Source organism: Macrotis lagotis, chromosome 2 (assembly GCF_037893015.1).
Source record: "Macrotis lagotis isolate mMagLag1 chromosome 2, bilby.v1.9.chrom.fasta, whole genome shotgun sequence".
Classification (NCBI taxonomy): Eukaryota; Metazoa; Chordata; class Mammalia; order Peramelemorphia; family Peramelidae; genus Macrotis; species Macrotis lagotis.
The window spans coordinates 77,133,266-77,144,717 of record NC_133659.1 but is presented as its reverse complement, the minus strand read 5'-3'; the positions used below and the strand labels follow the sequence as shown (position 1 = coordinate 77,144,717).

The following is an 11,452-nucleotide window of genomic DNA, read 5'->3' as shown; positions in this document are numbered from 1 at the left end:
GTCCCAGGAGATGCTGGGAAGAATTGAAGGAAACAAGTACCCTCAAGCCCTTTTCAGAGGGGAGAGACAAAGAGAGCAAAGGACATCAGGCCTGCTGTAGGTTAGAGCAGAACTGGGGGAAAATGCTGTCCAACTTTGAGTTTCTCTAATTGCCATGAGAGTTTTGAAGGACAAACCAGTTAAACTTTCTTTCTCCATACAGGAATATACTCTTTAGAATTGGCTTTCTTTAGGATGAGCTGGTTAGATTGTGATGCTCTGGAGGCAAAGGTTAGAGGTTCATTTCTTTTTTTTTTTTTTGCAAGGCAATGGGGTTAAGTGGCTTGCCCAAGGCCACACAGCTAGGTAATTATTAAGTGTCTGAGGCCTCATTTGAACTCAGGTCCTCCTGACTCCAGGGCACCACCTAACCGCCCCTCTAGAAGTTCATTTCTAATAGTATGTTTGCTTTACTCTCAGTTCACTCTATGGTTACAGAATCCAGCCTCAAAGTCTAGGACCCTCTATCATGAATCAAACTGTGGACATAAATGTTAAGTCCACCTTCACTTTCAGGAACCATCCCTCCCCCCAAATAGCAAAAATACCCCAAACCTTTAAGAATATACTAATGGACTGAGTGGGAAATAGTAGTTTTTGTGGTTTGTCCATTCTCAAAGAAGACTGTGACATCAAGGAGATGAGCCATGACATGAAGGTGAACTGTATTTGAGTGGGGAGGAGCTGTGCTAAGTCACCAGCCTCACTTTCTCCTCCAGAGCCATCTGGGTCCAGTGGCCAGATAGGAATCAGTTTGGCAGAAGAGGCAATCAGGGTTTAGTGACTTGCCCAAGGTCACACAGCCAGTAAGTGTGGCTTTGAGGCTGAATTTGAACTCAGGTCCTCTAGTGGTCTATCCAACCTAGGGGAAATATTAGTAGACATCCACTGTAGCATCAGTAGCCTTTCCTGTTCTTTAATCTTTACTGCCTTTTCTTTCCTGATCATGTCCAATTTATCATATATATATACATATATATATATGTATATATATATGATTACTTACCCATAACTTTTTTGTCAGATTAGACTGCTTGAGTTTGAGAACAGGGACTGTCTTTTGCCTTTCTTTGTATCTCTAATAGGTAGTAGTGTCTGTCATACAGCAGATCATAAATGCTTATGAATTAAAGAGCTGATTCTCCTAGTTCTTTTAGTCTCATGAACTATTTAAAACTACCTGATATAGAATAAGTGTTTAAAGAGGGGTAGTGATGATGCCACTGGCTAGATGATGAATTCTGGCATCTAAAAATTCACAATTACAGGCATTCCTGTAATGCTGACTCTGATTATGAGCTTACTTTTATATCAATAGTTTATAAAGTAAGAACCCTATGAATGTAAGCTTCTTAGGGCAGAAACCTTTTCTTTTGTCTTTGAATTTACCTACTAATGCTTAGTATACCAGCTCTGAAAATGGCTGTTGAATGAACAGATAAGAAATGAGAAAGAATGAACCAAAACAAAATAAACTCTTTGACCTCCTCTTTCAAGAACTGGACATTCAAACTTTTTTTCCCTTAGAGTAAAATAAGTGTCATTTTTTTTCTTTACTTTTTAAAAAAATCTCCCTCTTCACAGAAAAATAAAATGTCAGAAGGGAAAGGGTCATTTTAATCCAATCCCTTTATTTCACAGTTGAGGAAACTGGCCTAGAAGAGTTATACGTCTTTCTCAAGGTCACAAGAAGAAAAGAGCCCGGGAGAGACCTGGATGCAGGTCTCTGGACTTGGAGTAGAGACAGCAGCACTTTTCCCTACATCAAGGTCCTTCAAGAGCAACTAAAAATTCTCGGCTCTCGGTTCCGTGTTCCTTCCACCTCTGGTCCCTTGAATTTATTTGCTTTTTCGGAACGTCTCCAGTACGAACAATCCCCGTTTCCAATGTTCACCCACCCGAGGTCGGATGTTAGCCGCCTTTTAGGGAATGGGGACTCTGAGCAGCAGAAAGGTCAAGTATGGGGCCCCTGGAGGAGCTCCACGAAGCAGAACAATGTTTCCCCCTGTTTCCCCTTCGGAATTAAGCAGCCCCGGTATGCTCCTCAAGCTCCCCATGCAGAGGTGCGCAAATGTCTAAAGACTTCCCGGAGATGAAGCGCTCGGAGCGCGGCGTAGCTCGGGCTATTGTGCGGCTCGCCTCGCCCCTGCCTCCCGGTGCCTCTGCGCCCCTCGCCCCCCACAGGCTCCGCCTCCCGGGGCAGCGCGGGGGGCGTCAGCGCGGGCGCCCCGGCACCGCGGGCCCCGCCACGAGGAGGTGCCCCTTCCCCGGGGCCGGGCCGGGCCGGGGGGCGCCGGCCCCCTCCCCGCCCCCGCCCCCGCGGCCGGCGCCGCCCCCCGCCCAATGGCCGGGAAGGGCCCGCCCCGCCTGGGCCGGGCGCCGGGGCGCCGCGCCGCCCGAAGCCAATCAGAGCGGCCGGGGGCCGGGCCCGCGCCCGGGATAAATGCGGCCCGGCGGGCCGGCCGGGCGGGCCGCGCCGAGAATGGGAGCCCGAGCCCGGGCTGGAGCCTCCGCCGCCTGCGCCCCCGCCGCGGCCGCCATCTAGCGCCTCCAGCCCCGCGGCCCGCGCCCCGCCCGCGCCCCGCCCGCCTCCGGGCCCAGGTAAGGCGCCCGCGCCCGGGGAGCGGGGCCCGGCCCGGCCGGCTGCGGCCCGAGACGCGCCTGCGCGGCCCGGGGGGAGGGGAGCCCGCTGTTTTCCCGGCGGCGGTGCGCGCGCACGGGGCCGCGCCTCGGGGCCGCTCCCCCCGGCCCGGCCCGGCCCGGCCCCGCCGCTGACCCAACAATGGGCGCCCGGCCCCGCGGGCCGCCGTTCTGGCCGCGCCCCCTCGCGGCCCTCTGAGCGCGGAGGGGCGGCGGGCGGGGCGCAGGCGGGCGGGGAGGAGCCCCCCGAGACCCCGGCCCCGGCGCGGGATGAGGGCCGCGTCCCGCCGGGCGCTCGGCCGCCTCCCGGCCCCGGCCTGGGCCGCTCGGGCCCGCGGCGGCCAGGCCCAGGCCGGCCACGGCGAGGACGGGCCCGGCCCGAGGCCGGAGCGCGGCGCCTGGCGCGGCCACGGGCCGGGGTGAGCCGGGCCCAGCCCGGGGTCGGGGCGGAGGGGCGCTGGGGCCCGAGAAGCGCCCGAGGGCCGGGCCGGGTGGTTAAGGGGTGGCGTGGTGGCCCCCCCGAGCCCATGCCGCAAGGAGGACCAACCGCCCCGGCCGGCCCCGGTGCCCGGCTTACAGTCTGATCTCACTTCAAGGCCACCCCCATCTTAAAGCGGTGGCACGGCACCAGCACACTGGCCGCGCCAACGTGCGCCGCATTTCAGAGGTTTGGGGCCTTTCCTCGAAGCCTGCCGACCCTAACGGCTTTTTGTTTTCGCCCATCCCCTCCTTTCCGTCCTCACACCTTCAGGCAGTTTGTGACCTTGTTCTCTGCCGAGAAGGGGCACAACAAACTGGCATCAACAGGCATAGGCCGCTATGCAGGAAGCTGCCCTCTGTCCGAAGGCCTCCCTGATGCCCATCCTCGCAGCTGCCAGGAGATTCCTCTGATTCAACTTACCACATAGGTTCCGTTATTCTGTGAACAGGCTTTAGTCCCAGTTAAAAATAAGCAATAAAAAACTGGAGGAGGGACTGTTTTGGTTTTGTCTTTTACGTCCCTAGGACCTACTTTATACCTTCGTGCTTTACTTTGGTAACCTCTCATATATTTGTTAAATAAATAAACGTTAGTTGACCAAAAGCTTGGGAGTCAGTGCTTTGGGTAGGCTTCTCCCTGTCTGGATAAAATCTTTTCTGAGGGATCCTAGCAACGGATCAGACTGGGATCCGTGTTCTCATGGTGTTTTCTTTCTCTTTCTCTCTCCCTGCTTTATAACTGACTAGGACACCTTCAAACATGGCCACCTCAGCCAGTTCTCACTTGAACAAAAATATCAAGCAGATGTACTTAAACTTGCCTCAAGGGAACAAAGTCCTGGCCATGTACATTTGGATCGATGGCACTGGCGAGGGACTGCGCTGTAAGACCCGGACCCTAGACAGTGAACCGAAGAGCATAGACGGTAAGAGTGGAGATCCATCCCTTACAGCTACCCCTTCTTTCCATTTTAGTTTTGGACAGAGCATTTTCCTTGGACTGTTTTTGTATTATGTCAACCTCTACATACAGAGCCTGTGCAACCCTTGGCCTAATTCCTACCAAATTAGTTTTTACTGAATTCCAGTTGGAGACAAAGAATGGGGGCCTCTTTCTCAGTCAAAATCTTTAAGAGAAGAATTGACCCATTCCATTGGCTATTAGTACTAAATTAGAAATTATGTTCCTGGTGCATTGGTTTGATCTTCAGTTTGCTTTCTAGGTAATTCAAGTAATGATAGTTGGTATCTCACAGTGCTTAATAGTTGGGGAAGGTTGGAAATCTAGACTGGAAAACACATGTGCATTGATTGGCTCACTTCAATCTCTTTTCTTCCTATTCCTCCCAGATCTACCTGAATGGAATTTTGATGGCTCCAGCACTTTTCAGTCAGAAGGTTCCAACAGTGATATGTATCTTATTCCCGCTGCTCTGTTCCGAGACCCCTTCCGAAAGGACCCCAACAAACTGGTTCTCTGTGAAGTCTTCAAGTATAACCGAAAGCCTGCAGGTAGGGATAGGTAATTTTCTCTCCTGACAGGGAATGAGGGGAATCTCCTTGCCCTGCCCCCCACCCCCTTTCAAATTCAGATCCCCTCTGGATTGTAGCAAGGTTATGGTGGTTAATGAACTCTTGGCTCTTGGAGGAAGGGAAGAACCAATTAGGAAATTATTGAAGTTGTTCAGGCAAGGAGTCATGAGGTCCTGAAAGTGGGATTCTTGTATAAAAGGATAAATGGGAGGTTCTGCAGTAAGTTAGGAAAGAAAGGAATGGTAATTGGTTTAGCTTGAACTTGGGACAAATTGGAATGGCCTTGGAGGAGAGGATAAGGGAACTCAAAACTTTGTCATGAAGAAGGGTGGAAGAATCTAGAGATTTAGATTGCAATATAGAAGACTTAAGGAAGCATGGCAGTCTGCAAATATTTGAAAAAGGTCTTTATGTAGAAAAGTGATTCTATTTGGGACTAATGGCTCAAAAGTTATGGGAAGATTTTTGGGTCAAATATAAAAAATTGAATCACTGGCTTGAGAATAATGGAGACTCCATTTCCTGCTTTTTGTAAAGACTATCTCTCATTCTCTGGAAATGGTTCTCCCTTCCAAAGTCCAACATGATTTTTTAACATTCATTTTAAAAATTCCTGAATTAGAAATTTTCTCTCCCTCCAGTCCTTCTTCTATCCAATGACAGGGCAAAACATATATGGAGTCATATAAACATTTCCATGTTGGCTATGCTACATAAAAAAAAAAGACAAGAAAAAAAGTAAAAGTGTGCTACCTTTCTTTTAAAGACTCATCTCAAGTACTCTCTAGGAGGCCTTTGTAGGTCTCTCTAGCTACAAGTTAGTGCTTTTCTACTTAAAGATACTCTTTATTATATATCTACTAATCTTTAAAGGCAACTTTTTGTTGTCAGTGGAGGTCTTGAGCCAAGGCTAGCTATGTGATTCATACTTTTGTTTAATATGTAGTTGGGATTCATGATAAGAGTTCAGGGTTGACTAATGTCTATATACTCATTCTGAACAAACTTTTCCTCCTATCTTCTCAGGCCCCATCCACCTACCTTGTTTACTGAGTGACTATTAAGGGTTCACTTTAGACAGTAGGAAGTTTAATCTAGTTTGGCCTTTAACATCTTTTCTCTTTTGGAGGCAATTGGGGTTATGTGACTTACCCAGAATCATACAGCTAGCTAATGTCTGAGGCCCAATGTGGGCTCTGTCCCCCTGATTCCTGGGCTGGTGCTCTTATCTACTGCCCCATTAGCTACTTTGACAATTTCGAAATTGTATTTCAGCCTAATATCTTTTTCTCTGAGCCTTAGTTTACTTTAGGCACTATCTTGAGGAAAGAAGAATAACACAATTTGTATAATGACCTGGAGTTCAAATTTGACCTCAGATACTTCATTGCTCTGTGACCCTTGGGAAGTCACTTTACCCTATTTGCCTCAGTTTCCCTATCTGTAAAGTGTTTTGGAGAAAGAAACGGTAAAGCCAAATCCCCCCGGGGGACATGACATAAAGCCCCTGAATAACAAATGCCAGACAGTATGCTAAGGGGCCTGTCTCTCATAATCACACTGGGTCAATGTTGGTCTAATCAATGCATGAGACATTGGAGGATCTATATAGGGACAGTGTCATGTGGATTAAAGGTAATCAGTGTTCTCACCCAGTGTTGTTTTGGCAGCCAGTCTGGCATTTAGGAGGCAATCCAGTATAGAAGAGATAAAAAAATGTGTAAACTGCTTTCTTCTAAGTCCTTGACCTTCAACTTGAATTGTCATTTCTTTGACAGTTAAAATTTGGTTTGGTATATAGCCTTTTGGGGAAACCTTGTGCTGTCTTGTCTAGTTGTTTCTGTTGTTGGCCATAGATCCATCACATTGACTTCATTAACCATCAATTTAATAGGAAGTAAAAAAAAAAACAGTTAAGTGAAATTTTAAATCACTTGCCTGGAGTCAAATAGCTGGTAATTTAAGAGGGGGCTTAGAATCTAGGCCTCCTTAGTTCCAAAATCCAAAAAGTTTTCTTGTCACACTTCCCCTGGGAAAGAATAAAAACATAGTGCATGTGACAAATCCAAGGTCAGCTTTTCTTCTGTAATTAGAATGGACTTGTCTTTGGCCTTCAAATATGTATAGAACATGAGCTCTGGAACAGATTTGGGAGTTCAGAATGATGATTGGAGCTGGTTCACATAGCTTGTCAAGTTGACAAGTCACCCTTTTTATATTCCACTACCAAATCAGATCTGAGTATGTTCCTAATGATTTTATTTTTCTCTCCTATTCCAGAGACCAATTTGAGGCATACCTGTAAACGGATAATGGATATGGTGACTAACCAGAAACCCTGGTTTGGTATGGAACAAGAGTATACTCTCATGGGAACAGATGGACACCCTTTTGGTTGGCCTTCCAATGGGTTCCCTGGGCCCCAGGGTAAGATCTCCTAACTAGTTCCTTCCCTGAACAGCTAGAACTAATGCTATTGGTATCTCACGTTCATTGAGAATCCCTGACATTTTCCCTGGGGTCCATTCTCCTGGGTCCAGATCTGGTCAGATGCTTGCTACCAAAGATGTTACTTTATAACATGAAAGGAGGATTGATGGGACCTACAGAACCACCCAAGGATTTGGGGGAAGGTGGGGAAGGAAGAGGGATAATCCCTGAACTGGAGGAGTACTAGTCATTCAAGACCTTAAGATCCACACAGGGACTTGGCTTGGAAAGGGTTTGACTTCCCTCTGGGAATTCTGGTTTAAAGTGTTTGCCTCCTGTCTTCTTGTGCCTCAGGTCCATATTACTGTGGCGTGGGAGCTGACAAAGCCTATGGAAGAGATATAGCAGAAGCTCATTATCGTGCTTGTCTATATGCTGGAGTCAAAATTGGGGGGACAAATGCTGAAGTAATGCCAGCTCAGGTAAATACTCCCCTTTTGGACCTTCATTACCAGGGTTTAGGCTGGTCCAGACTGAGGGTTTCTGAGTTGGAGCAAAACAGTGGCAGCTTAATTTGAAAACCAAATGAATCCTGTTGTTCTTTTCAGTGGGAGTTCCAGATAGGACCTTGTGAAGGGATTGAAATGGGAGATCATCTCTGGATTGCCCGCTTCATCCTCCATCGAGTGTGTGAAGATTTTGGAATGATTGTAACATTTGATCCCAAGCCAATTCCCGGAAACTGGAATGGAGCTGGTTGCCATACTAACTTCAGTACCAAGGCCATGAGAGAAGAAAATGGTCTAAAGTAAGAAACTATTAATTTTGCTAATAATTAGTCTTGCCATGGAGGCAGAGGAAGGGCAAATGGAGGTGTGGGAGAAATGAGACTGGGGGGGCAGTTCAGGAAGTCGGGATAGATATGAGGTCTGTCTGTCTTGTCCGTCTGCTTTCCTAGGACACAATCCTGTCATGTTGATTCTTGTGACTGCAAAGAAAATACCCTTTTTGGTTATGGTGGGGATTCTCAGTTTGTGGCAAGGGTAATCAAAGAATGGCACATTTGAGAAAAGTATTCTTTACAAAGGGACAAATTCAGTGACTGGTAATTAAATCCTGGTCAAGGAGGATGTGTTATGCCAGGTGAGAGAGACTAGTGGGTAGTAAAATTGAGGAATAAATTAGTAACAGTATTAAATCCTAGTCAAAAGAAAATTAGTGAGCAACAATTGATATTTAAAGTTTTTATTACTCTTTTCAGTTGCCCCTCCAACTCCCATGTCTTCCCACCTCCCCACACAGAATATAGGGATTTACCTCATCAGCTAAAAGATCGATTATTTCCTTATCTTGAAATTAAATTTCAATGGTCAAATTTGTATTAATACAAACCGATATAAATCATATACTAATGGGAATTTATAGAACTGGTATATGACTAATGAGCACTTTAAGCTTTACAGAGTTTATTTCCAGGGTGGTGAGAAAGGATAGGTACTAGTCCCCTTGTGCAGATGAGACATGTTAGATGCTGGTTAATAAGTGGCTCAGTCCTGGGTCTTCCTCCTCTAACCTCACCATCACCTGTGCTTTCTCAAGGTTTATTGAAGAAGCCATTGAGAGACTAAGCAAACGGCACAAATATCATATCCGAGCCTACGACCCCAAAGGGGGTCTGGACAATGCCCGTCGCCTGACAGGTTTCAATGAAACATCCAACATCAACGAATTCTCCGCTGGTGTGGCCAACCGTGGTGCCAGCATCCGAATTCCCAGGATGGTTGGGCAGGACAAGAAGGGCTACTTTGAAGATCGCCGCCCCTCTGCCAACTGTGACCCTTATGCAGTGACAGAGGCACTTATCCGTACCTGTCTCCTCAACGAGACAGGGGAAGAACCCTTTCAGTATAAAAACTAAGTGGACTAGACTCACAGATACCTCTATCCCTGTCCCGTAACCCTTTTCTCATGGCCTCTTCCGCCTCACCTCTCCCCTCTTCCAAGTTTCCCTACTAGATGTAACCCAGGGCACAAAATACCATTTTTTTTTTTTGTGCCCACAGATAACTCCTTGCCTTTTTTTTGTGGGGGAAGGGGGTGTAGGGTTGGGATGTTTTTAATCTTTTTTCCATCATTGATTTTTTTGAAGACTGAGAAAATAGTATATTAGTGGGGAAAAGGGGTTGGGGAACATAACCACTGCTTCCATCTAATCAAGTTTGTACATCAACATAGACTTGTGGCTTCCAGGGGAAAAAAAAAAAAATAAAAAGAATGAGCATTTGAAACCTCCGGTTGGGGGGGGAGGTGAAAAGTGGGTAGGAGGAATTTAACTGAGTTTTGGGAGGGAGAAGAGTATTAAATTCCTGTGACTGTAATCTACTTTTCTTAAAAGATAAGTAAGGGGCGGTGGGACTCAGCTTACAGGAAAACAAAGCTGTATGGGCCTCTTTATATTTTTCCTGGCTCTAGGAGAATCCCTTGGCCAGAAAATAGTCTGTAGGCCATGTGAACCAACAGCCACTGCTCAGCTTTAGAAGAAGAAGGAACCTTGCCCACTCATCATCCCTTCACCCGAAACAGAGTAGTATTTTTATATTTAAATTTAAAAACAAAAAAACTTTTTAAGGGGCTGGGGGTGGAGAGGCAAAGTCTGTGGGAAGGGATGGTTTGAAAGCAGAGAGCCGCCTGCTAAGGACTGCTAGAAGGGAATCCCAGACAAATGCCCCTTTGGTGGCTGGCCATCTTTTCAGCTCACCCTCTGTGCTGGTCCATGTAGAAGTGGATACAGCTAAAAGGCTGCGGGAACCACCTGGCGGCTGTGATTTTAACACACATTGAGTGAAGCGCACATAAGTGGGAGAGGGTTTTGGGGGGGAGGGGGGAGATGATAAAAAGTGAGTTGACTGGTCAACTTAACCATGTTACTGACAAGATAAGGGGAGGGATTTGGGGTGGTTATTTTCTGGTGGGACTAGCATGTCAAGCAGGCCTTTTGATATATTAAAAAAAACCTTTATAAAAGGCAAAACAATTCTAGATTCTAATGTTTGTAGGGTTTCTATATTGTACAATTTTTCAGAGTTGCATGCATCTGTACCCTAGTTGGCTCAAACTCTTCATGGCATTACTCTTTAGTGTTGAGGTTGGAATTGACAATGCCGGATTTGGACATCTGTGATTTTTCTATCCTGGTCTCAGTACCAGATCTTTTGCCTTGTCAAAAGATTTCTGAAGTTTTCCTTTTATAATAAAAACGGAACAAAAATGCCCTTAATCCACAGCTCTCCCACTGGTTGGTCTCTGGTTTATACCATTACTGCCTTGGTTGGTTTGCATCCCATTGGATAGTGTTGTGTGGATTTCCCAACTGGGGTTCCTCCCGACCCCCCTCCTTAACCTTGCCATGAGGAATTCTCATATCCATGTACAGCATGTTTAGAAATTAATATTGCTGTATTTTAAACAAACTATTTGCTAGTTCAGCCTCAACCTGGTGTTGTAGATTTCTTTTCCATTGATATTCCCATCCAGTTTAGTGTATCTATACAATTCTAATATCTGCCCTTTAAAAAAGAAAAATTAGTCCACCTTGCCTTTTCTTCAAATTAAAAAATATTAAGTACCTTGATGCTGCTTGGGAGCTGTTTTTTGAAAACTAGAGAATTAAATGATTTATCTGAACAAACTGCTTAGGGATCCTATTGTCATTTCAGAGAAAGTCCCATGACCTGTTTTACAAGAAGTTGTATTATTAAATAGTAATTTACTTGAAATGTTCTTGCCTCTGTAATAGATATTTTTGTACTTAACCTCATATCCTGAAAGCTGTAGTTTGTAGAGATTTTGCCTTTCAAAAGCTTCCAAGTCTTGTATGGATGACAAGCTTTCTGATCATTGATGGTGTAACTTCCTTTACTCTTGAGAAACTATTCTCATTGAAATAGTGAATAGAATTCAACTCCCAGTCTCTCATCTAAGTGGGGTGGGGGAATTCAGGGTCAGGATTATATTTGCCTGGCAAGTTATTTCCCATTCCTGACTAATTGTGGGGGATTAGACTAGGCTACCTCAATAACTAAATCTCAGCCTTCAAGAACCCCAAATTTGAAGATCAATTCTTCCTTTCCAATCCCAGTATTTTTACTGCTTTAAAAAGTGTACCAGTTGCATTTACATATGGAGTTGAAAAAGTAACAGAAAACACGAACAAAGATAGTACTAAATTGAAGTTTCACAGGATGTGTTTTCATCCAGTTTGACTTAAGAAATTCTGTTCAATGTTATTGTCAGAAGATGTAGGCTCTGGGTCTAAACTTTAGGCCCAGGA

General features: G+C 46.0%; 1 protein-coding gene across 3 annotated transcripts; it reads left to right on the top strand.

The window, feature by feature from the left end:
* The first annotated feature begins 2,537 nt into the window (after positions 1 to 2,537).
* On the top strand, positions 2,538 to 10,898 carry GLUL (glutamate-ammonia ligase). 3 transcript variants are annotated; one of them, XM_074222186.1, is made up of 7 exons: positions 2,538 to 2,640; positions 3,907 to 4,085; positions 4,510 to 4,671; positions 6,973 to 7,119; positions 7,477 to 7,604; positions 7,731 to 7,930; positions 8,722 to 10,898. In XM_074222186.1, exons 2-7 carry the CDS (start codon positions 3,920 to 3,922, stop codon positions 9,038 to 9,040), a joined length of 1,122 nt encoding a protein of 373 aa, XP_074078287.1. In that variant the 5' UTR covers positions 2,538 to 2,640; positions 3,907 to 3,919; the 3' UTR covers positions 9,041 to 10,898. The 3 variants fall into 3 exon arrangements, with proteins under 3 accessions (XP_074078287.1, XP_074078288.1, XP_074078289.1); XM_074222187.1 differs by lacking the exon at positions 2,538 to 2,640 and adding an exon at positions 3,027 to 3,098; XM_074222188.1 differs by lacking the exon at positions 2,538 to 2,640 and adding an exon at positions 3,174 to 3,346.
* The last annotated feature ends 554 nt before the right edge of the window (positions 10,899 to 11,452 follow it).